The 27,996-nt window shown below is 38.1% G+C and overlaps 1 protein-coding gene across 6 annotated transcripts; it reads right to left on the bottom strand.

Moving 5' to 3' along the window:
- Positions 1–3: 3 nt before the first annotated feature.
- Positions 4–27,803, bottom strand: si:dkey-30c15.10 (uncharacterized protein LOC559353 homolog). Of its 6 annotated transcripts, XM_036125120.1 has the most exons (24): positions 27,638–27,785; positions 25,934–26,033; positions 25,675–25,842; positions 22,845–22,931; positions 22,267–22,454; positions 21,168–21,260; positions 20,158–20,247; positions 19,739–19,826; positions 17,052–17,990; positions 14,601–14,917; positions 14,414–14,508; positions 12,276–12,405; positions 11,745–11,880; positions 11,291–11,479; positions 11,068–11,194; positions 10,883–10,931; positions 9,881–9,934; positions 9,759–9,807; positions 9,140–9,255; positions 8,690–8,743; positions 7,428–7,514; positions 4,732–4,839; positions 4,509–4,651; positions 4–1,340 (listed from the first exon to the last, which is right to left on the bottom strand). In XM_036125120.1, the coding sequence occupies exons 2-24, from the start codon at positions 26,025–26,027 to the stop codon at positions 1,193–1,195; spliced, it is 3,549 nt and encodes a 1,182-aa protein (XP_035981013.1). In that variant the 5' UTR covers positions 26,028–26,033; positions 27,638–27,785; the 3' UTR covers positions 4–1,192. The 6 variants fall into 6 exon arrangements, with proteins under 6 accessions (XP_035981013.1, XP_021174682.2, XP_021174680.2 ...); XM_021319007.2 differs by lacking the exons at positions 4–1,340; positions 4,509–4,651; positions 4,732–4,839; ... (1 more) ...; positions 8,690–8,743; positions 9,140–9,255 and adding an exon at positions 9,373–9,678 and having other exon boundaries at positions 9,775–9,807; positions 27,679–27,803; XM_021319005.2 differs by lacking the exons at positions 4–1,340; positions 4,509–4,651; positions 4,732–4,839; ... (1 more) ...; positions 8,690–8,743; positions 9,140–9,255 and adding an exon at positions 9,373–9,678 and having other exon boundaries at positions 9,775–9,807; positions 27,638–27,787.
- Positions 27,804–27,996: the final 193 nt, after the last annotated feature.

Genomic DNA, 27,996 nt, shown 5'->3' with positions numbered 1-27,996 from the left:
GGCTTCAATCATTTAACTTTATTGGTAATGAGTGCATAGGTTGAGAATACACATATACAAGGAAACAGAAGACTGACAGATGGGAAAGAAAACTTCAGAGAACAAATAATCATTTATCCACACCATTCGCTCCACCATACATGCGTTTACATCTATAACTAAATGAGTCTTTGTATGTACAATAATAGAAAGATCAACACGTCAGAGTGCAGGGAATGAAGTCAGAAAAGATGCCAGAAATACTGATTATTAAATAGAAAAATTATCAAGAAAACCATCCCAAAAAATATTCAGACCTGAAAATCTTGAAATCTATGCAACCAAACCTTCCTCCCCATTGATGTAGATAAAATTATGCCTTTTAAATAGCTCTTCTAGATTTTCTACATCATTTCAGAGAAATAACCGAATGCTGACTAACAGTTTCAGATGACCATTTCTGTTAACCTACACTTAAAGTTTTCATCAATAAACTGTTTCCTTAAAAACAAAAATAAAATACCGTCAAACTTTTAGAGATATCAAGTCTTCAAGCGATACAGTATCATCTTTGAGAAAGAAAATTGTTTCTGATAAGTCAGGAGTAGCTCTATTTGTAGTGTTTTTCCTCAATGAAACCACTATACTAGGTTGGTTAAGCAGAGTTTGAAATTTATTTAGTGTTAGTGTATTTACCGGAGTTATTTATCCTTCAAGCTTAAACAATAAGAATATAATCTAAATCCATATATGTATACACACACACACACAAGTAAAGATGGGTAATAGTATTGGCTACAAGAAAACAATCCCATTAACAACTTAAAGTGACCAGTTATTACCAACAAAGCAGCTAATTACCATAGATGAAAAACAAAGAAAATAAATTTTGCATAAAATAAAACTAGAGTAAAAAAAGGAAAAGACAAAAAAACCTGATACCATTAACTTAAAAATATTCAAATGGCAACAGTTTGCAAATGAAAGTGAAAACCAACAATAATAGGTTGGAATCAGGTTAAAAGAAACACAAACATGAATTAGATAAAATCTCCCACCAACAAATCAACATGAGATGCGTTTCAGCAGCGAATCAGAGCTTCAGCTCCACAACTCTGAACCCCGACGTCAGCTCATACTCGACCCAACACCTGGAAGCTGATCCCGGGACGTCTTCATAAGTCTCAGGTTGGACAGACCGCGGGTGGAGCCGTCACAGGATACTCTCCCTCAGGTTCCCGCTGCTGGACGCCAGGTTTTCCGCCTGCGGACGGCTCCATGTGTGAAAGTCCAGCAGGGCTTGGCTGAGCTTCTCCATCCAGTCCAACCTCTCCTGCTTGGTATCAGCTGAGAACCAACACCTGCAAGGTTCAAAAACAAACATACATTCATATGACGATTTCAAACCATTTGGAAAAAAAAAAAAGAACTACCATATTTTTCGGACTGTAAAGCGCACTTAAAATCCTTCAATTTTCTCAAAAATTGATGCTGCGTCTTATATATGATAACCGTTGTGCTCACTGACTGATTTTATGTGGTACAATGCGCTCAAAAATCTGTTAAAATGTGTAAGTACAACTTTGGTTAGCAACGAAGCCTCTCTGCTCAATGGATATTAGGAGCATTACGGTACACTGTGTCACTACCTGATAGGACCCCTGAGCTGTCTACAAGACTGCCTGACTGTAATGTCTGAACTAGAAGTACATTCATGTAAGTTAGTATGCGCTAGCAACAATAAACCTAGTAAGTTAATTCAATATAAGAGTTCTGTTTATTTTGGCCTTATGGTATAAACAGGGCAGTGTAGTCCAACTACTCTGTCCTCCCGATACAGACGGATAGAGAGCTGTGTACATGGAGGGGCGCGCTGCAAGTAATATTTTCTTGAGTTTATTTTCCTTTGTTTCAGCAGCTAAATAAAACTATTTTGCTTATGGAATGAGTATTTTTACCTCTAAAATATGATAATTAGATATCCTGCACTTGAAATAAGATGGTTCTTATTTTAAGTGCAAAAATCTTATTTCATTGCCAAATAGTCTTATTTACCTGCTTAAATCAAGGAAAAATACACTCACTTCACGAACGTTTTAGTTGCCTTTTTGCAGTGAAATGTGCCTTTTAATTCGGTGAGCCTTATGGTCCGGAAAATATGATAGGAGTAAAGTAGAGTCAAACAGAAATAAAGTTGATTTAATTAAAAGAGCAAGATACTTATGGATTATTTTAGAAACTTCAGTAAAATATTTTTCTGCTCACTGTTGGATCTTTGACAAAAAGAAAGACAAATTTAGTCGACCAAACAGCTTAATCCAGACCAGAAACTAGCCTATCTTGATACGTTTTTCTTTTAATAATAATAATATAGTTTTTAAAAGGCATCTCTGAATCAAAACTTTATCCCAAATGTCTCAGGCATATTTTTAGAACAAAGCTGTAGCTAAATATGAGAAACTGGATTATACGTTTATGTATTCCTGTAGGTTATTTTTCAGCAAACACAACTTAGACCATCTTGATATAAACAATATAGTCTTACCTTCATAGTTCTTAAAAAAACTCAGTATTTTTTAATCCCAATATATTGCCCAGCTGTACCGGGGGCATCCTGGTACTGCTGGTCCAAACCACCTCAACCGACTCCTTTCGATGCAGAGAAGCAGCAGCTCTACTTTGAGCCCCCCTGGATAACAGAGCCCATCACCCCATCTCTAAGGCTGAGTCCAGCCTCCGGAGAAAGCTCATTTGTGTCCTAGATCTGGTTCTTTCGGTTCTGATCCAGACCTCATGGCCATAGGCGAGGGTCAGAACAAAGACGGACCTGTAAATCTAATTTGGCTCGGATCTTTCTTTATCAACAAACCGGCGCAGCACCTGCCATCAGTCATGAACGAGACACTAAAGATGCTAAACTCCTCTCCTTGAGACAGAGACCAAGTGTCAGGGGTTGCCCAAGACCGAACGGGTTCAAATCATTTTTTTCATCATTTTCTACCTTTGCACTTTTGGTGCATCTGTATCAAACCTTTGTTGTATTAAGAGGAACCGTTTCAGTTTCCACAGCACGTTCCATCCAGTCCGTACATAAAAATACACCATAGGGAATCTACTTAGAGTCTCCTGTATGCAAAAGTAGCTGCTAGATTACCAGAATAAAAGACATCAAGCTTTTAAAAGGCTACTTTCCTCTAATGTTTAATTTTGACATTCCTGTAATTCAAATTAACTTTAATCAGATGGCAGAGGCATGCTGACCAGAGTTTTCTCTGTTAAGCACAGAAGAAAGGCAACACTACACCTCCACCAATGTGCTGCTGCACACTGCCAGGCAGCTGGCTGATAGAAAATACTTGATTCTGATTCTTTGGGCGACTGTGGCTTGATGGGTTGAGTAGTTGTCTTGCAATTGGAAGGTGGGTTCAACAGCCTCCCCTTGTCACATGTCGATGCCCCTGGGCAAGGCACTTAAACCTAAGTTGCCTTCCTATACTCCGCTTATCTGGAACAAATTTCCAGAAAACTGCAAAAGTGCAGAAAGCCTAAGTTCTTTTAAATCAACATTAAAAACACATTTGTTTTTAACCTTGATTTACTGTTGACTGTTCTAGTTAAACTGTGCTACTGAAACATCATTAGTCCAACTGTTTTTAATGTTGTATTTTGCTTCTACATTCTATTCCTACTTGCTTTTGTTCTGTTTTATTTTCCTATATTCATGTAAATCACTTTGCATTGTCTCTGTACTGAACTGTGCTATATAAATAAATTTGCCTTGCCTACCGAGCTGCGTATCGGTGTGTGAACGTGTGCGTGTTAATGAGTGCATGGGTAACTAATTAACTTGTATTGTTTTTACAGCATAAATTTTTTTTTAAGTAACGCAGTTAGTCCATTTTATAGATTTTGCTTTTTACTTCAAATTACTTTAAAAATAAAGAAAAATCCTCTATAAAACCATAAGGATATATATATATTTTTATTTAAGCAAAATGTTTCATGACCCTTGTTTATTTAATGATTATTCATAATGAATAAATTAATGTTTCTGATCCATCCGGGGTTTAGCATCTGTTTGCATTTTTTCCATTAAGTGCAGCTCGACTTCTGTGTTTGGTGCCAACATTGTCGGGCAGTCGAAAAGACTTCATACCCCCCATCTGATGGGAATATTACCGCCCAAAAGCCTGTCGCTGACCAAGAGCGGTGGAGACGCCGTGATTAAGGAAAAGAAAGACAGATAGTGAGGAAAATGTGGCTTAATGTTTGATGGATTAACAAAATATCCTCCAACATTATTGCTATAACGTTTTCCCCCAACAGCCACGGAGTGCAGTCTCCAGAGAACAGTTGAATCAAGAGACAAACATGAACACACATAATCTGATTTAAATTGAGGAAAACCTGTTAGACCGCCCCCAAAGAAATGCTTTGTGCATTCGTACTACCAGTCTGTTATTTTTTTTTTGTATCTGCATCGCCTCGAACAGCTTTCCAGGTGTGTTGGCAGTTTTGTGTCAACTTACTTGGACAGCGCTTCCTGGTTTTGGTCCTCCTGCTGGCAGGCGTTCACCAGCTCAAAGGTGAAGGGTCGGGCACATGAATCTCTCTTAACAGGCCTGACGCACTGACTGGGGGACCTGGACAGAGAGATGCTGCCTTCTGCTTCCTGGGGAGTTAAGCCAGATAACTAAATTATCGCTCCGACTGTCACCAGACGACTTTTCCAGCTGCTGGCCCCGTCCTTACCTTGGTCTCCCGGTCATTTGGGCTGTTCCAGTAGTACATGCTGCACGCCTCCAGGACAAAATATCGCCGGTTCCACACGCCGAACCCGCTGATTAACTCAAACATCGTCTAATAGAATAAGAATAGAATAATAAAGAATAGAATAATAAAACAACATCATAAAACAACATCATTGTTTTATTATTCTTTATGCATATATTCAACAAAGTAGAGCCAAGCAACTCCAGGATTTTACACATCAGATGATCTCGTCTTCACCAGGCTCCTCTTTTGTTTATAAAAACTGTCCTCTTTCAGTTCAATACCAGATTTCTGCCAGGCTTCACCTGTTAGAGAGCCCCGGCCTCTAACAGGTGAAGCTTGTATGTAAAAGTTATTATTTATCATTATGACCAACAAAATCTCTACTTTGGTTTGTAACCCTGCATGTATGTAATGAACCAAAAGACTTCTGAAACATCTCTACTTTGGACAGATGCAACCAAAGTGAAGCTCGCAGGTTTTTCTTCCTGACGCAAGAGGGAGATCTTCCAGAAAAGCTCTACTTTTAAATCTGATTGACCTTTTCCTGACATTTAACTTTAATATTCAGCATCCTAACTAGAACCAGTAGAGTCTCATAAAATTATCTTTTGCAGATTTGTTGAACATTGTATCTATAGGAATGTTTACTGGTATTTCACTTTTGGTAACATGCCTTAAATGTTTTCCACCCGTGAATAGCTTTTCTCCTCTATATTCACTTTATCAAAAGGAATCCACTCATCCATCCAAATAACTGAAAACAGGTGTCTCAGTCACCTTCATGATGGCCACAAGTGTACAAAATCAAGCACCTAGGCACGCAGACTGTTTCTAAAAAATTTGTGAAAGGATGTTCCACCGTGGTTCTGGGATGGCATGTCACCTGTGCAGCCAGTGGTGAAATTTTTTCGCTCCTAACTATTCAATCAATTGTCAGTGATGGATGGATGCAGCGTTGGATGAAGTGGTGTAAAGCACGGCGCCACTGGACTCTAGAGCGGTGGAGGATCGTTCTCTGGAGGGAAGAATTGTGCTTTTCTATCTGGCAATCTGTGGGACGACTCTTTGTTGGCAGAACGGTACTTTTCTGACTATATTGTGCCAAGCAGGTGGTGATAATGGTGTCTCAGGAACTGGGCTCGGCCCCTTAGGTCCAGTAAAAAAAAAAACTCTGAATGTTTCAGCAGACCAAGATATTTTGGACAACTCCATGCTCCCAACTATGTGGAAACAGTTTGGAGATGGCTCCTTCGTCCAACATCCCTGCACCAGAGCCCAAAAGCAAGGTCCGTAAAGACATGGATGTAAGAGTCTGGTGTGGATGACCCTGACTGGCCTGCAGAGTCCTGACCTCAACCTGAAATGACACCTTTGGGCTGAATTAGAGCGAAGACTGAGAGCCAGGCCATCTTGTTCAACATTAGAGTCTGACCTCATAAATGCTCTTCTGGAAAAATGGTCAAAGAAAATTCCCATAAACACTCCAGAATCTTGTGGACAGCCTTCCCAGAAGAGATGAAGCGGCTATATCTGCAAAGGATGGATCAACATCCTATTGAATCCTGTGGATAAATAATTCAATCTCACTTAAGTTCATATGCGAATAAAGGCAGGTGAGCGAATACTTTTGGCAATATATTGCATGATGCTCTTAGAATTGATTAGAAATGTCTTTATAACCCACATTTATCGGTCCACTAAGGTCACTCCTGATCTTTTGGCAGTGTGTTAACACCCATATGGTATCTATACTCAAGTGCAGCAAACATTATGCTAAAACTTATGCTATTATAATCTGATTAAACCTGGTTAGGACCAATTAGTCAAGTGCATTTGATTAACTCTTAAATTCATAAGAAGCAGCAAAAATGTACTTCGTTTTCACCACAGCTTTTCTATGTTGGCGTCATCTTTATTTAATAAAAATCAGTTTATATTTTTTTTGCTTTAGCATGTAAAGTGTGGGTTTGCACTTAAATTTTTTTTTACATTTAACACCGTTTCCTCAGCGTTCTGTACAGTATGCATCAGCCAATTGTTAACATAACGCTTTATCAAGCCAAACCTTTTAAAATGGTGCAAAACATAACATGCTGATTTCCAATCTCCTAAACAAAAAAAGAGCCAAAGGGGGAAAAAAAGATGCACAAATTTAGGATCCACGATGAAAAATCTGGACATATTCAGGACTTCTGAGGTCCAAATTTGACATAATTAAATTTCAGACTCTTAATGACCTCTGCAGAAACTCCCAGAGGAAACAGAGTTGCTCCAAAGATTAAAGCAGGATTTCATGAATAAATTAAGCAAATAAACGTTGAAATAAAAGCTCCCAGTTGTATTGAGAATGTGTTTTTTGATTGCAACAGATCTGCAGCTGTTAGACGGGAAACATGACAAATGATTTCAATACAAACTGCAAACCGATCCCAGGCAGCAAAAACAACTGCAGTCAGTCAATAATGTAATAGTGTTGAGCTATTTGATGTTTAGGCCAGAATTTTCCCTCAGCTGATTAGACAGAAAAAACATAAAAGGCTCTCTGACACCAAGCGCTCTGGTTTAAAACTTGACATAGACCAAATTCCTACTGGGAGAACTTTTGAATATTCATTAAAAACAACCCTCTGTTGTAGAAAGAGTTGAAGAAATAAAACAACAACACTGCTGACCAGGAAGCCTTGGTGCTGGACGTTGGAGTGGCCCTCGCTGTCCAGTTTCAGGTAGATGTGGCCCTCTAGTGGTGAAAGAAACGGCACCTACAGTCACGAGAGAAGAAGTCACATTTAAGGTTAATGTAGTACGGAGAACAAAAACAGAGCAGATTTATCGTTAGAAACTGGACAGCTTAACCAAAACAGATGGGCATGCGAGGATAAAAGATCTAATTTGTAATCACGATGTTGCAGAAAACCAGAAATGTTAGATATTTTTGTGAATTACCTCATGCCGATTTGATGAGATGGAGCCATTTTATGTCACAGCTTTAATGAGATGCAGGAATGTAGCAGAAGAATGTAAAAAAAGCTAATTAATACACCTCAGGTAACTAGGGCTGAACGATTTTGGAAAATAATCTAATTGCGATTTTTTTTCTTAATATTGCGATTTAATGCGATTTTTTTTTCTCAGTTTAATTTATCATGTCTTTTTAAACATATACAAACAACAAATCATTTTGTTTCCTCGCTGTACAGATTAGGTGCTAAAAGACCCACAGCATCTAAAATCGGAGCAGAAATGATTGCGTTCTGCCTACAATATATTTCAACCAAAATTGCAATTTTGACTTTTCTCTGCGTTAACCACAAGCAACAAAAATGGCCTCTAAATAAAGACATTTGTAAACAAGGACCATTCAAAACAAGAACTTTTAATGTTTCTATTAATCAGAATAATATTGAAGAGAATAGCTTTTAATTGATTTGGACATCGATCCTTGTTGAACATAAAGTGCAACCAACAAGCAAGTCTATGTATTAAACTGATTGACCAGAACTTAATGCTATGTATGATTATATAAACTCCAAAACTAGTAATACAATTAGATTATCTCACTGCTGCAACTGTCTTCCCTTCCATGTGGAGGCAAACCCACTTTAAACATTTTACCAACACCAAATGGACGTGTCTAATTCCCTAATTGTTACATAGCCAAAAATTGCAGACTCTGCGATTTGGAAATTGTGTTTTTTTAAATCACAATTATATTGAAAATGCGATTAATTGTTCAGCCCTACAGGTAACGTGTACCAGGAAACAAAACCTTTTACTTGTATACAGGAGGCGATAACAGCTCTAAGAAAACATGAAAAAAGTAAAAAAAATAAAATAACTGCAACTGGTGTTAACTATAATCATGCAGCTGGTTAGTTTTTAGAAGAGAAAAGTGCAGAGATGTGAAGGAGTGACAGGGTTTTGAAAAAAGTGAAACCTTTTCCTGAAATTCATCTCCCAGCAGCCTCCTGATTTTGCCATCAAGTTTCATCTGAGTGGACGAAGCAAGACAGACAGAGAGAGACAGAGAGAGGAGGGGGACATATTACATCAACAGTGAGACCACCCAGGTGGAGTTTAAGGGATAAAACCTAAAATGGGCCGCAGTGACTACAGTGACGCCAGTGCACCGTGAAATAAGAGTGAACAGCGCAGAACCCAGTGGGAACAGTTGTGTTTGAATCCGTGTTGTTTTTACAGCTAAATTGGAAACCTTCAAGAAGAAAGTTACGAGCGTGTCGGTGCGTGTACGGCTCGTTTTCTGGTCGTGACTTTTTATTTTGTTTTATTTTACAACACATTGGTCAGTAAACTACCCAATCATGTAGGAGTAGAGTAACAGATTTTTTTTTTCCTTCCCGGTAAAATACCATCAATCACAAATTACCTTATCCAGGAGGAACTTGCTGCCTCCCAGTGAAGCCAAGGTGATCTTGTGGGAACCCACCAGAGAAAAGTTACTGGAGCGTCGCGTGTTGAGAGCAGAGGGGGCGGAGCCTGAAGGTAAAAGAAGCAAAAAACGATGACTTGGGACATTATCAGTGTGTAATAGGGTGACCATATATTGATTTGCAGAAATAAACTCCTCTGAAGACCTAAAATATTCTTATATTTAAAGTATGACTTCTATGTGTGGTTCAACAGAATAGCTAAATAAACTTAAGACAGACTTTAAGTCCACAAATTCAAAAATTACTTTAAAAATTGCTTTGATGTCACACAAAAGAAATGCCGTCTCATCCCACCAGTCAATTTACCATACATGCACGTCGGTCCAGCCAAAACCAATAAAAACATTTTGATTGATCTAAGAAGACATCCAAACGCCGCACCCTGGAATATAACGACCGGTTCTTCACAGAGTTCAACAAACAGAGAATTAAATCTCACAAAACTCAACTTACATGTAAAAGTATTGCTGGACTTCTGTTAAACAAAAAGGAAAAGCATTAAAGCGGTGCATGGAGCAGAAGAAAACAAAACCACGGTGTTTTTACACATTAAATACACCTGAATACTTACTGTAATGGTATTGAGGAGCTTCCTTGGTGTGACCTGACAGAGCAGATTAGATAATTTAGCACAAAACTTTTCTCTTAATTACAGAAGGAATTAATCATCCACTTACACGTGACTTAGTGCTGGTCCGGTCCGTGGTGCAGCTGGTTCCTGAAGTAGGACACTAGATAGAAAATTAAAACAAAAATGATCATTAACTACAGAAAAAAATAAAAACTTTGCTTTCAAACAAAACTAGAGTACAAATATATTTCAGAACAAAATTAAGATGAATACACCGTCCCACATTGTTGCTCATCAGTTTTTAAAACTACTGGACATTTATAAATGATGACATGAAGCTGAAAGCAAGCGTTGGCTGGTGCCATGTAGTCCGAATAAGAAAATTAATAAATAAATAAATAAATAAATGGAGCGATCTCAAAGTTGGACTTCAAGGTTGGGCTGGGCCATATGGCTTCAAAATAAAATCTCAGATTTTTTATTTAACCAATTAAGCCGATCAATTGATTTTTCTTCCCTTTTGTTTCATGAAGACAAATAGCTGAAATTAGGTTTAAGAACTAACTATTATTTAAATAATCTCATCTTGGAGTTGACCTGAATTTAAAGTGCAACCTGTTATGAGCTTTAAAACCTGCTTATAAAACAAGACGTCCGGCCCCGACATAGTAAATAATGAAAATTAAACACTAAAGTTTTGCTGCTACTTGTATTACATGTCTAAGAACAGGCTTCACTTGACACCAACCTAAAACACATGTAAAAGAATACATAAAGTGCCTCGTCTTGGGATACAAACATTTTCCCAAACATATATTGAATATAAAATGTCATTAATAAATAAATTTCTCCTTTCAGGGCTGATATTATGCAAAGGTTTATGGAAGCCCAGGAGGGTGGATTGGCAAAAAAAAAAAATAAATCTCAATTTTCCAAAATTAAATCTTCAGGAGTTGAAAATTTCAATTAATCTACTTCAGGGTTAAATTTCCAACGTGAACGGCATGCATTTGAAACACTGAGAAATCCTTCTGTAACCTGCAGGATCAACCAAATTCATGGTTTTATTCCCAAATTTACTAAATATCTAAATTAGTTTATGTCTCACCAGGCTGTAGACTTCAACATCAATCTCAAAGGAAGAGCGAATATCCTTTCTGAAATGTTGAGAGCAAAATAAAAAAAGCGTATTTAAATCATTACTCGGCAGTCAAAAAAAAAGAAGAAAATAATCTAATTTTTTTAGACACTTCTGAAAATAATGATGGTGCAGTTGAATGGATGTAAGCTCACAGTGTGACTGTAGTCGGGAAGGAGATGGTGTCTCCATTTCGAGCATCAGCGGCCGTGGCCAGCGGCGTGGCGATGATGTTGCACGGCCCGTAGCGGATCAGGACAAAGAAGTAGTGGCTCGGCCGTCCTAAGATGTCAAGATCAAACCAGTGTTTTAGGTTTGCTTCTGAACTGACATATTTGTGGCTTAATCTTTATAAGAAACACAGGATAGTAGTCCTACCTGCTTTGCTGTGTGAGGAGCAGACGTATTCCACCTTTAGAGGCAGCTGGATGTTGGTGATGTTGACGGTTCCTCTGCAGGCCTGCTGGGAAACGTAGTCTGCGTCGTCCTTTGGAGGCTCCTCAGATTGCAGGTTCCTCTCCTCCCTCAGTCTGGCCACCTCTGCCAGCAGAGCAGACCGCTTCTCACCTAAGAAGAATAACATAAAAGAATCACAGAGCCGTGAGGGAATAGACTTAAAGAAAGATGCTTTTATCATACTTTCTAACCAACTAGTCAGCCCAGCCAGGCTGCTGCAACACAGCTTGGCCTTAACCTGTCAATTTAAATGCTAGAATGCAATAAATCGATTCAAAGTCTGACCACTCTGAAGAGCAACACCTCCCTAGTTAATCTGAGAGGAGAAATAATCACTGTAAACGTGACTAAACCAGCCAGTTGCTGGGTTTCATACAGGAAACAAGCAGAAGTTTCTCAGCTTCGGCCTCCTCCAGCGACCCTCGTCCGTGCTCTTCATCGGTGCAGCAGCTCAGAGCTTGCAGCGTCTGGTTGATCACAGTCTGCAGTTTCCCTGCTTCATCGTTCAGAGCCTGAGAAACCACATAAAAACAGATTAATCAGCCAAACCAGGACAAATTGGACAATGTTTGGATAGGATTGAGTCAAATTATATGAAGAAAAACCGATCTATAAATCGTAGTTCACGGGGGGAAAGCCAGAAAATCTATTAATATTCACCCTTTACTGGTTTTACACATGAATTTCCCCTCTATGTGCCAATAAGGGCTTTTCTATTCCAGTCTGCAAATCATTTGAAACTTTCAGCCTGTTTTTTTAGGCATTTATTTATTTGGATGTGCCTTAACGCCAATTTCAGCACAATATCTTTTTAAGTTCTCAGTGCTTTTTAATGGCGTAAAAAAAACAAACTAATTTCCTGAAAAAATATAAATAATTAAAAAGGAGAAAAACGGCTGCTTCTCACAGTTATTCTCTCCTTGGTGTTGACAGACTCTTTAGGCTTTGCCGTCTCTGGAGTGCGTCTCTGAACCGCAGGAGTCACGCTCTGAATGGCCGGCAGCTTCCTTTGCCTCTGTGTGCGGTACGCATCGATGCTGCAACAAAAATCCAGTCTTAGTATTAATTTACAACACTGAGTGACCCATCACCTGCTTTTCAGGTATTATGGTTGCCGAGCACCAAGCTACGCTGAGATGTGAATCAAAGACAACCAGGTCATACTGCTGCCATCTTTTAGCATAAATCATAAATAGCGTTTCCAAAAGCCGGATTCTCCTCCTTTTGCTCAAAAGTTTTAGTTTTTATAACAAAATGCACAAAAACATAAGCCCATCCCACGTCTAAGGATACATATACATTATCTCTATTAATGTGTCTTCACATATACAACTTGTAACTATCCATATTCAATAAATTAGATTGAAAAGTTTATTTATCTCAGTTTACTAAGATAAAACACATTATATAAATTAATGAAACAAGTTGATGTTTTCAACAACAAACTGTTAAATATGAGAACTTCCTGCTTACAGCTAATGCAAACAATATTTAAAATTAGATTACAACATCATAAAAAAGCCCTTTTAATACAGAAATGTGAGCTTAATGAACAGTATGTGCTTATGGTAACTTTCAAAAGTATTTAATCTGACAAACGAGCCTCACCAGAACATTTATTCTGTTTTACTGAATATGACTGTAGTTTGTCGCTACTGTACATCCTAAAAAGTCAGGATATTTTCTTTGGCTGGTCGCTGTCGAGAGTAAAGTGTCATCTTGATTTTTGCATAGCAGGAACGAAGAAACCACACACCGATGGAAGGAATCCGATCACAATCCACCAAGATTTGAAGAACATCAGTGAAGCAAGTCAGATCTTCACAAATTTGATGGCTGGATTTTGAATTAAAACAGGGAATGAATGAATTTCCAGAGACAAAAGGCCACTGAATACAGGGGTGTGTGTGTCTAAATTACTTTAGATCAGAAACCTCAAAGAATATACTTAACTTATTTCTTATTATGAATAGAAACAATTAAGTCTTTCTGTATGTTTGTTAATGTATAAAACAAGTCTACTTGAGGATTTACTTGTCTAATGTTTTTCTGTTCATGTACAGAACTTTGAATCGTCTTGTTACTGAAAAGTGCTTTAGAAATAAACTTGCCTTGTCTTTAGATCTCCCACAATGGCTCTTAGTAACAATTTTTTTTTTTTTTTTATATAAAGAACCAACTAATATGTTTGATTATCCTTATAAAAAAATCCAGGTTTTGGCAGTTTTAAGAGTAACTGTATTTAATTTAAACAACACAAACACTAAAAGTAACAGTTATACGTTTTTAGATCTATTTTTCTTGTATTTTGGGAGGAAAAAAAAGATTTATCCATCCTCTTTTTGTCTCCATGTTTCTCTGTGATGAACTGTCCAGGGCACACCCCGCCTCTCGCCCAGTGACCGAGACCTCTGCTCCTCACAGCTTCTTTATCTCATCTTTCCTTCTTATTCACACACATTCTGTGCATACATGTAGATAAAGACTAAGGCTGTGCATAAAAATCGATACAAAGATTAATATCGATGTTTTTAAAAACGATTTAATATCAATATTCTGGCTTTCAATGTCGATGTACCTCCCAACCCCTAGGGGGCGTTGTTACAGCGCGTCATTACTGTTGACAGCGAGGAAGTGCGGCTAATTTGCGAAATGGCCGACAGGATTTTAGAAGCGCTTTTGTTCCTAAATTTAAAAGCATTGAACCAAATGCACTTTATTTTTCTGTTAATATATCAGTGTTCAATAAATTTAACATAAATATATTATTTGGCTGGTTTGGTTGATTGAATGACTTTGAGCATTAATTTGAAAGTAATAAATATCTATATTGGAGTCAAATCAAATCAAGCTGAGCTATATAAATAATCGTATTGTATCGTGAGCTATGTATCGATAATCGTATCGGCTCATCCTAGATGATACCCAGCCCTAATAAAGACCCAGCTGCATTCAAGAAAATCCCCGCCATCATTTTATTTAATTGATTTCTGTTACTTTAAATGTTCTTAGTTATAAATAAAACGAGTAAAAATCCCTTCCAACCTGTACAGAGGAGCGGTTTCAGGAGGAGGGGTGCTTGTTTCTTCTGGGGTCAGGAGCAGAGACGGAGGATTAGACTCTTGGGCTGCTGCCAGTCGCTGTTGGAAAATGTCACAAGCAGAGATGCTATAAAAGCTGAAATTTCTACATCCAACGAGAAATGTGAACAAACAAGGCAAAGATGTCTTACCAATGGGGTGACCACAGCTTCAACGGATTTGCTGAGAGGAGAGAGGATTCCACTTTGAGGAAAAGTGAGGAGCTCGTCTCCGTCATTCTCGTCACATTCCTCTTCTCTGGGCTCTTCCTCCCTTTCGCTCTTCTCCCTCTCCAGGTCCACGCCGTCCTTGCCCCCAGAACAGGCGCCAATGCCACTGTCATGATCCTGTCCGTATTCCTCAACCCGTCCCCCATCTTCCATCTCTTCCGCATATTCCAGCACCTCTTCAAACATCTTCTCGATTGTTTCCGCTGTGTTGGTGTCGTCGTGAGAGCTTGACCCAGCATCTGATGAGAGACATGTTGCATCAAATCGGTGTCTGCAGAAAACAACGGCGACAGCAGATGACATTGGAGATGCTCCAAAACCAAACCATCCACATAAAAAAGGAAAGCAGTCTGTGCACGTAGTTTCAAAATGAAGGAAATAAACAACTTATGTGTCCAACATAAGAAACAAGCAGAAAAAAACCCTCACTGAACACCATGTGAGACGTGCCATTGCTGATGAGACAAAAAAACAACATTTTACACAAATTTGGTTTATAAACAGATGTTTTATAGCAATTTACTTCTGTTTAAAGTCGTTTAAGTTATTAATTTATAACACTCTTACTAAGCTGAAAAAAGACAACTTTTTTTAGTATGACCTCTTAATGCATATCCGGTAATGGAAATAAATGTTGAGTCATCTCTTACTTTAGACTTTGCTTTAAAGTGGATAAGCTTAAATCTTGTAAAGATGTCATGATAGAGCTGGGTGATAAACCCATTAAGTTGAATTTACAATTTATTAGAAAAAATTAGGGCTGTGCATAAAAAAATCGATACAAAGATTAATATCGATGTTTTTAAAAATGATTTAATATCGATATTCTGGCTTTAAAAACGATTCAATATGAATATTCCGGCCTATATTACAGCGCACCATTAATGTTCACAGCAAGGAAGAGCAAGTGAGACAAATTTGCGGAACGGCCGACAGGATTTTAGAAGCGCTTTAGTCCCTAAAAATCAGACGTTTGGGCACATTTTTGGTTTCTGTGATACGTTAAATGCATTGAACCAAATGCACTTTATTTTTCTGTTAATATATCAGTGTTCAATAAATTGAACATAAATATATTTGGCTGGTTTTGTTGATTGAATGACTTGAGCATTAATTTGAAAGTAATAAATATCGATATTGGAGTCAAATCAAATCAAGCTGAGCTGTACCGAGAATCGTATCGTACCTGCTCATCCTAGTTGATACCCAGCACTAGATAAAATTACTGAAAAATATGGAATTTATTTATTAATAAATTATGAAAAATATGGAATTTATATTTATTTACCAATGCACTCATTGGGTTTCCATGAAGAGAATAGTATGCAATGGTTAATATATTTAGGAAATATATTGTCAAATTATTGTAAAGAGGAAACTTTACCACAATACGACACACTTTAACTTATTCATTAACTTTTTATAAAGTTAGTTTGAAGTTCCACAAGTGAAGTGAAACCCGTTCTTAGCTTATCGTGTAAAACCACTAGCAGCAAACATTGTTATATTGTCATTGTTTACAACAGCAGGGCCGCCATCTTCTTTCACAGCTTGTATTTAGTTGCACTTTGAATTCAGGTCAACTCCCAGATGAAATGCTTGAAATAAAAGCAAGTTTAATTTCTTTTTGTGAAACGAAAAAAGGAGGAAAAAAAAAACAAAAAAACAATGGGATTTGGTATAATAAAAATCTGAGATTTTATTTTTTAAGCCATATTGCACAGCCCGAAGTCATGAATTCAAAGTCTCCAGGTTTTTATTTTTGTTGCAGGATTTTGTGCACCTGGTATTTAATCTTTAACGTTACTTTATTAAAAGACTGGGAAACTGTGCAAGCAAACGCCTCATCCTGAATGTTTTGGATTGGTGATGGTAGAATGCTTCAAGTAGTAAAACAACTATTAGATGAGCAACACATTTAGTTTGTGGCAAAGCTGGAGTTTTCACTTCATCAGATCTTTGACCATCTCTGTGCACCTTCAGAGTCAGTGAGGTTGTGCCAGAAACATTTGGATTTATGAATCAATGATAGTTTTTTTTTTATGATCTAGATTACAATAGTCCTATTTAAAAAAGAAAAGACAAAAAAATCAAAGACTGCCCTATGCCTGTTTTTTTGGCATTCATAGGACTTGTAAACTGTACAACAAATCTAAGTATATTAGCAATTCACTCAAGGGCAGAGTTTGTATTTTCTTCAGCTACAATTTGAGTGATTGAAGTAGGAATAACAATGACAGCTTTTTCTATTATTGTTTTTTATATACACCTCTTAGTGTGAACCCAGTTCTGCTGGTTTACCAGCAGAAATCTTTTCACCCCTGTGACGTGGTCTCCAAGCAGCAGCCACGGTGCTCTTCAGACTCCTCTCACCTGACAGGCTGGTCTCTGTCCGTGACTCTGTTGAGACGTCGCTCTCAGATAAAACCGAGCTGTTGATCAGCTCAGGCTCCAGGATAAAGGTGACTTTCTTTGAGCTTCCCACTTTTAACCCATCTACACCACCCTTCCTTCCTTCTGCTGAATCTTTCTCCCTTTCATGAGAATCTGACATGTGGATCTCTGAAGAACCCTGATCTTGATCCTTCCCATCGGTCAGAGCTACATTTTCGGTATTTACTTCATGGGCTGCATTTTCGGACGATTTCTCTCTCAAAGAATCGTCTACAGCATTTTCTCCCTCTGGTCTAAAGTTATCATCAGGCTGCTGTTCGATAAAGCCAGCAGTTTTATTTGGGACATCTAGATCTGGAGCACCTTCAACGTCAGTAGGTTCACTTTTATTTCTGAAGGTGCTTCCTTTTTCCTTCCACCCTCTAGATGTCTCTAAATATTCTTCCTTCTCCTTAGTGAGCCCTTGCTTCTTCACAGACGTGGCTTCCTCATCACCTGACACCTTTTGTTGCGGGTATCTCCATTCCTTTAGTTCCTCGTCTGTCGAAGGCTCAATCTCCTCCTCGCCATACGTAGAACCTTCCATCGTCTCATCATCGAAGGTAAACACCTCTGACCTTTCCTCTTCGGTTACCCTTGAAACCTGGCTTGTTTCCTTCACGTTTAGCTCTTCTAGAAGAGTTGACTGTAAGAAACTGTTCTTATCACCTGCATGCAGCTCTGTCAGGCTGTTCTCCTCACTGAAAGACAACTTTAACACGGTCTGGCTCCCTGGCCGCTCGTCTCTGTTCACATTTACAGTCTTGAGCTCTTTCGCATTTCTATCTTCCTCACCCAGAGAAACGCTCTCTTTCGGACATTCGTCTGTGAGTTTGAGTTCTTCAGATGCAGCAGGAACATCAGAGGGAGCCGCTTCACCTGTTGAAAAATACTTACCATGTCACGCAGATACTTTATACTTCAAATACTTGTTTTTATCCTTAAAGCAGCAACATGTAGCTTTTAGCTACTAGGTCACATGACCCAGGGCGCTCTGGGTCACATGACCCATTCTAGGATCCGACCCTTTCAAGTATGGAGCATCGACATGCGGCAAGTGATGTATGCTAAGCTGAATAAAACTTTATATATCTCAAATTAGGCTAATATTGGGGTTACAAGTTACATGGTGCAGCTTTAAATCTACCAAACACCTAAAAATCTATAACGTTTTAAGTCGGTCAAACCAAGTGACAAAAAACAAAACAACCAATGCAAAGAAATTATTTCTGAAATGGGCAAAATATTTTGGTACAGTTTGATGAATATGGTGCAAACTCTGGTGTTCCAAGAACATTTTTCATGTCAAAATTGTTCAATTTTACAGACTCAAATTTACAGAGTTTGCACTACCTTTTAACCTATTTTTTATTTGGATTTGAAATATGTTAACTTGTTCGAGCTTTAAATAAGGAAGCTGTTTAAGCGGGAACCCTTGAAGCAGAAACAGATGGATGGCGAAAAGCCTTGCCTCTTTTTGTCCAGATAATACAGGCCTAAATGTGACAACAGCACCCCCTGCTGTTTGGTCTGTATCTGCGTTCAGCAGTATGATGAATACTATTATTAAACTACTACGAAAGTACAAAACTTAATGTAACAGAAGTTTATCTTTAACATTAATGACTTAATATTTTTTCCATATGAGGTTCATAGCTAGTTAAAAGGTGACTGCAGGTACGAGTGGCCTAAAAGCCATTTCTATTGTTAATACTATATAGTTTGAAAGGTGTGGTAATGTTAAAACATTATAGTGTTATGTTATAAACTTATGTATATGTTGCCTGTGCAAATTCTTAGCTAACCGGGTCATCACAACAGTATTAGATTATCTCACTGCTGCAGCTCTCTCCCAGGTGGAGGCAAACCCACTTTAAACACATTACCGACACCTACAGGCCGTGTCTGATCCTTTAATTGTCACGTAGCCAAAAATTGCAAACCTCTGCGATTTGGAAATTGTGTTTTTCAAAATTGGGATATATTGTAAATGTGATTAATTGTGCAGCCCTAGCTTGCATTTGAGCAACCTACAGTTGGTGCACTGGTGTTTATTTACATTTTTTTTAATTGAAGGACTGCAAAACCTACAATAGAAAAAGGAATATTCACAGTTTTCTTGCCAATTTGCAGTGAGAAATGAGAAAAAGTGATAAAATAAAGTGATATGTCAACAAAAATATTAAAAAATAAGAACATGGAGAGTGCGCTGGTGTTTTTAAGGACTTGGAGGCCCATCCTCCTCGGCCCATTCTAAGTCAGATGCAAATCAGTGACCCACCCGCCACTGTCCTGGGTCATTAGGAGCTATATGTTATAAATATATGTTATAAAATTTAAAAGGGATTCTGGGTGCTCTTCACAACAACAGATTTAATGCATTAAAAAGATAAAAAATGTAAACGATTTACATTTTTGACCCATTTTGTTGGGATGGGGGGGCCTGAAAATGTTTCCTTCTTCAAAGGGAGGCGCAACAGAAAACATCTGAGAACCACTACTTTAGGCCGTTCTAACTTCCTTAATTAAAACTATTTTCATTTATCCACATTCTGCTTCTTGGGATTCAAGCCTAGATTGTATTCAGGACTTTGAAGCGAAGCAGAAAGGTATGTCAATACTCTTACCCATCATATTCCCAGAATGCTTGTTTGCAGCAGACATCAAAATTTCAGTAAAACTCCCATCTTTGGTCTCAGCATCTCCGAGATCCTGCTGAAAGATCAGGAATATTGACACTGGGACATGAGAACTAAGACAAAGCACTTTATGTGAAATTCAACATACAACTATGCTAAGAATTTAAGCAGAAACTATTGTTTTTTTAAAGAAGAGAACAACACGTAGTGATTTAAAAATAGAAAAGCAAAGTTCCAACAAGTGCTTTTCAAGTGATCATACACTTAAAGATACAAAACCTCAAAGTTCCCCAAAACCCACACAACTGTGTGAAAGGGTTAAAGGAGGTGACATTTTGAAATCCCCCCCGTGTTAAAAGTGCAAAAAGTGACCCGTCAGTGAGGTTCCGTTTAAATCACTGACTCACATCCCTAGGCTGCATGGGAGGCCAACAAAATTTCCGTTTAGACACAGGAACCCATGAGGAGGGGGATGAGCTTCCAGCAGGGGGCCTTCCCTTTTAACAGTTTTATAAAGCACCATGAAAAACAAACATTGCAAATGAAAGTCAACTGCAAATGAAACAAGATAATTAAAAAATAAATAAAAGAAAAACATTATGTACAGTAAAAAAAAAGGGACATAGCAGGTTTTTCAGTTCTTCCTTTTCACAATGAAATCATTCATTTTCGGTTATGTAAAATGGAACTGCACCCCCGTTTTGAGGCTTGTCTGAGAGCAACTCGTTTGTTTAAATCTGAAGGAGGCACTTTACAACCCGCCCCCGCCATTCAATAATTTTTTTTTTAGTAGGTTGGGGGACAGTACAATGAACACCCAAACATTTTGACTTATCCACTTATAGCTTTGGCATTCTTCAGCTTGGAATATAAAATCACTGAGAAATAAAAAGACTGGTTAGCTGAAAGTCCTTGTTTAGCCACTTCGCAGAAAATAATGTGACATAACTGTTAAAAAAAAAAAAATCTTATAGAGAACTGAGAAAACTGAACGGAATAAAAAAAAAAAAAAGTATGCCTCTCCACCCACCCAAAAAACCCCCCCCCCAAATATAAAAATATCTATGCAGCACGTGGACAGACTACATTTACATTTTCTCGATTCAAAGAGACTCCAATTACACAACAAAACATATTTAAAGAGCTAAAAAAGTGGATTGTGTGATGTGTCTTTTTTTATGGTTATTTGCTATAGTTAATAAACAAATTTATACCAATGACTGCAATTAAACACTGTGTTGTGCATGAATTAAATACAGTATTGTAGCATCAGCAAAGTTTTTCAGAAAAAGCTCAACTAAAAGTTTGTTAGGAATTAGAATCGATCAAGCTAATGACTAAGAAACTCCCAACCAGTTTAACTTGCAATTTAAATTATTATAATTTTTTTTTAATAACATGAATATCTCAAACCCACCTGAGTTATTGAGGAATCAGAGCTGCACCTTTTCAGCCAGGCGTTCTCACTGATTGGCTGGAAAGGCAACTGGTTTAACTCCAGTTCCCGTTCCTGATAAAAAACAACAACAACAAAAAAAAACAGTTTGCATTCTGCTTAGACACCTTTAACACTTTAATATCCAGCTTTTTTTACGTATTTTTTATCATAAAGACAAACACAAACAACTATCAGAGGTGTCAAAAGTATTACCATTAATTACTCTGGTAGAAGTGTAGATACTACTATGGTTTAAAAACACCTCTGTAGAAGTTGAATTACCAACTCAAGCTTCTTAAAGTAGAAAAGCACCTGTTTCAGACTACTTGTAGTATAAAAGTAAAAGTAATGCAAGAAAAAAAAATGCCACTAAGGACAAAAACTTAGGCTATACCACAAGGGCCTATTGTGCACAACTGCTCAGATTGTCGGATTCGGATTACAATTTCATTCCAATTGAGCTTAATCTGACCATAATGTTCCTATTAGCGTGTTTAATGACGCATTTTTATTCAGATTACTTTTGTCTACGTAGCCAATGTCAAATTTAACTTAGCATCCATCTTGAAAATTTCCTCCAGATACGGCCAGTGATGTACAAGAGTCTGCTCTTCATGACTACTAACCTCATCAGGTTCCCATTCTGTATACCCTCTGCTACAGACATCTTCATGCGAGGCTACATGCATCTGCTACGTTCTTCTTCTTTGTTTTCTTAAGTATTTTTTATTTTTTTTTTGTTGAGTGGTTTGCAAACAACTTGGTGCTCTACCGCCTCCAACCGCAAAGAAATTCACTCTGTCCGGGTGGCGCGATTTGGCTGGCTAGTTTTTATTTAACCATTTTTTTTATTTTAAACGATGATAACCCAGAATGAAAACAAGCTAAAATAAAATAGCAGTAAGGAGGCCATTTTCAAAATGTTTAGAGTAGAGAGTACAGTTGATTGCATGAAAATGTAGAGAATATAAGTAAAAAGTTGGCTAAAACAACTTCAGTATAGATTATATTGTACTTCTTGACACCAGTGATAGCTAAGAAGTACAGGCTGACCCAGTCCTGAAGCAGCAGAACAAACCTGCCGTATGATGGAGGCCTGCTTGGAGCTGGGGGTGGTTGTGCACTGTAGTTTCTGCTGAATGTCACACACGAAGTCGGAGCGGCTCCGTGGACAGGTGCTGCCAGGGCTCGGCGTTTGGGTGGTGTTAGCCTGAGAGACCGGCGCCTTATTAAAGCGCTCCATGCGTTGATGAAATTCATCCTCGCCTGGAAAAAGGTTTAAATTGGCCCCATTGGTCAACATCAGTGAAATATTTGTGCATCCTAATGACCAGGATGAAATAATTCATATCACACAATGCCTCTGAAGTCTATAAGGTTTCTTTTTCTTCATGTGAACGTGTTTTAAGCATTCAAAATAAAAATAAACCATATGGGAACTTTGTTGAAGTTCTTATTAACCTCGAGATTGTAAGACAAGAGCGTAACCATTTCCTAAAAAAGCAGTGGTTCCATCAGTTCTGCTTTTTCTGCTTGTAAAAAAAAATCCGAACCTCATATACTTAGAAAGTAAAGAGAAACTGTTTTCTTCCAAGTACAGAGAGGATATTTTAGCTCTAGATGTGCGTGAAGGTGTGATCTCATTTGCATCCTTACCGAGAAGATGCTCTCTGACACCTTTGTTGGAAACAGATGGGCCTTCAGTTCCCGGATCCGAGAAACAACGCTGCGCTACAGGAGCCCCTTTGAAACAAAATTTAAATAAAATGCCACTTAAAATGCAGACAAATACTATCAGAGGTGAGAAGATTACTCAAAAAAATGGACTAAAGCTAGCACTTCAATATATTTTTACTCAAGCAGAAGTAAAATGTAGTCATGCAAAAATTACCCAAGTAAAAAAGAAAAAAGTAATTGGTAAAAAGACTACTCAAGTACTGAGTAACTTGATTACAACATGTTTTGATTTGCGAAAAATTAGGTGACAATCACCGACAAAACTTGGGTATTTCAAAGATTTGAATTTACATAGATTAGCAAAAAATTATTATAAATTAATGGCCTTCAATGACTGGCCCTCTATCCAGGGTTGAATGGATGAAAAAAATTACATTCAGGCAGAATAATAGTCAGATTTCCAAAAGGTAATTTTTAACAATACAAAGCTTTTGAAACCAATACTCAGTTAAAATATAATAGTTTAAGTATTAACTATTATATTAACTAAAATGATAGTTTATGGTCTACCAAGCTGTACAGACCCTGAACATCACACCAACACTAGTATATTTTCATAGCTTCCCCTTCTATAAAAATATATTCTGGTTTCTGTATTGAAAATGTATGCTGTAGTAAAACTACTCCTAGAAGTACTCCAAGTTACTCAAGTAAATGTAACTAGGTACTAACCACCTTTGACTATCATCAATATCTTCACTAATTATACTTTAGTTTGGTTCAACAGTGAAATGAAGCATCCTCAGCAATAACTGCAAGCAGATAAGGTACCTTTTACATTTCAACTGATACGGTACCGACACCCAATAACTGGGAATCGATAACGGTACTCAACAGTACCCATTTTCTGTACTTTTGTGCGTTTATATAGCAAAGAATGTTAGTTTAATAATAAAATCTTTATATTTTTCAATTAGACATTCATTTCTCAATATATAAACCTTTTGGATCCTTATGAGATAACCTTATGAGATAATTTATGAATTTTGATACATATACAATTAAATTTTTTTTTTACTAAAACAGTTATCAGAGGCACACAGATCAGACGAGGTGAATACAGGATTGAAGCTGTGTGTGAATCAAATTCAGGGAATTATTTTAGTGCAACAGTTTCAGAAAAAAAACAACTATATTAAAAACATATTTTATCTCGCTTTGTAATCCAGGGTGGGATACGTTTGCAATGAGGGAACAGAAAGGCTCTCCTCTTTGCTCTGACTGCAGGTGGGTTTCAAGACAGCGTGTGAAAAGTGTGAAGGGGCTCACAGCAGCAATAACTGCAGAACGATCGGTACTTTCACTGGAAGTCACCAATAACACAAGAAAGTCGCTAGATATTTCGCTACTCGCTTTTTTGAAAGAATAAAAAAAAATTAATAAATAAAAGTCGCTGGATGGGTTTGAGAAGTGGCTAAATACAGTGAGAAATTTGCTAAATTGGCAGCAGTAACCAGGCGCTTCCTCAGATCAGAGGTATTCCCGCCGCTGGCCTTGTACTTTGCGTTACAAATATTGCAGCGAGCAGGATCTGTGTCGCATTTTGAAAACTGGAGCTTGTGAGCTCATCACCGCAGCTCCCGGGGCCTTCGGCACTGTGGCTGCTGGGACGGTTCCTGGTGTTTCTCTCTGCTCTTCCCTGGGATGGGGGAGGCAGCTATCCCGGTGTTGGTCCCTATTCGGCCCCTTTGCTCTCGGGGTCCTTTAGGGCGTCTGGGGTTTTGGTTTTCCAGGCGTCTGCCTCGGTGCTCTGGGGGGCAGGTCGTTGGCTCCTCACAACCACTACTGAGCATTTTTCTCATGGATAAACCTTACATACACAAGCGCACTCACAAACACCTACAGGTGCTTGGATTCTGGTTCTTACAGACTCACTTCTATACAGAAAACCCCCATTATTATCATCTTTAACTGTCACACCCGTCTTATATAATACTGTGTATTCTTCAGCGATGGTATCAAGGCATTGGTTGTTTGTACCTGTAATGATTTATTTGTTGGTTTAGGTGTTCTTTTTATATCTCTCTCTGCAGGTGTAGGAGCAAACTCCAAGGATGTTATATTGTTCTTTCCTTTTCCTCTCTTCACATTTTCTCCCTTTTAGCATTTTGTCTCATTTTATTAAATTTTTTCCCCCTCTTCTACCGTCCCGTTTTTGTGTCCATTGAACATGAAATGGTCCCAGAATAAAATCTAATAAAGTTCTTGTATATATAAATCAAGTGGAGCACTACTGCAAAAGCAGTAATGCTCCACCTGCTTTAAGTAAAATCCTATTGGCTCTTTTTGGCATTAAGACAGCAATTCTTAATTCTACACTGCCAGACAGGATAGGTGGGGGGAAAAATAGTGGAGCCATACATTTGACTGCTTTCTATCAGCCATGCTTTGTTTACTAGAACAGCGGCTACTCACGTTATTATGTTTTCCCGCATGCAACTCTGTGTTCATGTCTGGCATGGAAAATCGGCCACTCTAGGTACCGAAACATGGTATTGTTTGATTTTATGTGAATTGGTCCTCAGTAGAACAGATGGGATTCAGGTGGTACCTATAACAGGTCCAAATTCTGCACCCATCCCTAAAAGCGGATATGTTTTATTTTATTTTTTTTATCTGTGACCTTCTTTGGCCATTTATTCTTAATTAGGCCTTCCAGATAACAGCTGAACTACTGTCATTCAATCTGAAGCTAGAGGTGGTTAAATGTGGAAAGTTTAATATATACATTGTTGGAGATTAATGTTACCATCTTTTCTCTGAGTGAGCAGCTGGACTCGAGAACGAACCGACGGGATCATCGGTGTGTCCGGCTTTGCCAGGAACTCAGCTCGACGTTCAGATGAAGGCAACTCAGGAGTCTGGTTCTCCTGACCAGCTGCTTCCAGACGCCGTCGCTTCAGTCCATCTTTGACTTCTGAAACAGCCAAACATGTTAAAACATTATCACAGCACAAGAATAAAAGATATGGTTCTCCACATTGTAGCAAATTTTGGTGAAAACACACCTGATGCAGGGACGATGTTGTCCTCCGTGTCTGAGAGAGGTTCCCTCTGCCTCTTTAAGGTGATATTGCTCCCATTTTCCTCCTTAGCTTCCATATTGAACTAAAAACAGGCACAAGCATGTCAAAAGTTTCTCCTCTCTCCAAGTTAAATGTCATAATATAAATAAATAAAAAGGGTTAGGCAAAATAAAACTTTTTCCCCCCTATAGGTAAAATGTACAGTGTCTTGGGATGGGCGATATGGACTTAGATTTTTTTTTTCATGATAAGCAAAAACCTTTAGTCATGAGCAATCACCATTCAGCTATATGACAAGTGCTAGTGCCAGAAATGTTCTGGGAAAATGTTGGAAAAGGAGAGGTGAAGTCTGATTATTTTTTGCCAAGCCTTGAGCTTTTCCACAGCTAAATCCTTGAGGTTCTGCAAGATTTTTTTTCCTGAAGGAGAGTTGTTTCTTTCCACTGTCGCCACAAGCTTGCTCAGTATAAGCGATTGTTGTAAAGTCAACAACTCAAAGCAATCAGCTGGGTTTCATTAGATAAAAAAAACCCAACACTTTGATGGAAACTGGAAATACCCAGAAAGTAGTGAATTTAAATCTTGAGGTTCATACTTACTAAGTCAAAAGTTAAGATGCTTCAGGCTAAAACATAAGACTCAAAGCTCAATGTGGATGAACTAAGAGATGATTTCTCACTTATAAAGAAGGCCTAAATATTTGTTGGCCTCACCTGAGCCTCCAGGAGCAGCACGTTGTTGCTGTGGCTCATTTGACAGTGAGAATTTCAAAAGGTGCAGCACTATATCTTTCTGTCTCACAGTAATAAGAAGAGCTGAGAGTTTGGAAAATTATGATAATGATAATACATTTGTTTATAAAGCAATTCACAAGCAAAGAGCTGTATAGAGGAATAAGATTCAATAAGAAATCTAGACATAAATTCAGAATAAATAAATAAATTAAAAAAAAACATTTGGGGTGAAGGTAAATACATTCCAGCCCATAAAAATGATATGACTGTAATAGAATTAATAAAAAAAATATAGCACATAAAACATTAAAATCGTGTCTGAGAAACACCAACAGTTCGGGATCTGCACACCCTTTTAAACGAATTAAGTTTTGACTTCTTCAAAGTCACAATTTGCTGTTGATTTAGCTTTAATGATGCAGACAGCTCCTGCAATAATTTACGTTTCACCTTAACGCAATTAAACCGTTGTCTGCTGTTTTTATACACAACTAATCCTTCAATGTCAATTTTAATAGAGAAAAAAAAAACATTTTAGAGCTCAAATTAGCTTTAAAACCCTTTGTTTTCTGAAACTTCAATAAATACAATAAACACCAAAGAGACATTTTTGAAAGGGGACGTGACAACGCCCAGCTCTGAGCGCTCAGATTCACTGCAGGTGTTTTTTTTAATGAAACACAGGTAAAACAGGTAGCGAGACGAGCTGCTAGCTGCTCCGCTAAGTAACCCACAAAAAGCTTTCAGGTTAACACAAAGCTAAAAACAAGACATGTAGCGGTTTCTCTACGGTTTATAAAGACATTAGGCAAAACGTCAGGAGTTGAGCTTACGTGTTTGGCTAGCTCAACCACGGTTGGCCTTCATAACGTTAGCTTAGAATTAGCATTACAAACGGAAAATTACTTCGAATTGCGCGGCATAACGTCCGAACAGGTTGTCGGTCTTTTACCTAAGAAGATGTCTTAAAATATTCGGTTCGGTTCAACGTACGTTGCATAAAACGGGAGAGGGGAAAAGCAGCCTTCTTGTTGTCAAAAGCGTTTCTGTTTCCTCCTCTAACTTTGAATTTCAGCGGGTCCTCTGACGTCAGCGGAAGCGGAGCTTACAAATGCATGCACTCTCTTCTGGGCTCGTCCCTTCTACCGTAATACCCTGTCCATGTGCGCGGTGGGGTGAAAAAAAAAAAGCTCAACACCTGACAACGGTGAAGACGGAGCTGGGTGCTGCGTTATGAAACCACTCAACGTAACACAACCACTAGAGATCAGTAAACACAAAAAATAAAAAATAAAAAATCACAACACGTTC

Source organism: Fundulus heteroclitus, chromosome 2, assembly GCF_011125445.2.
Source record: "Fundulus heteroclitus isolate FHET01 chromosome 2, MU-UCD_Fhet_4.1, whole genome shotgun sequence".
Classification (NCBI taxonomy): domain Eukaryota; kingdom Metazoa; phylum Chordata; class Actinopteri; order Cyprinodontiformes; family Fundulidae; genus Fundulus; species Fundulus heteroclitus.
This window is presented reverse-complemented; position numbering and strand designations above follow the sequence as displayed.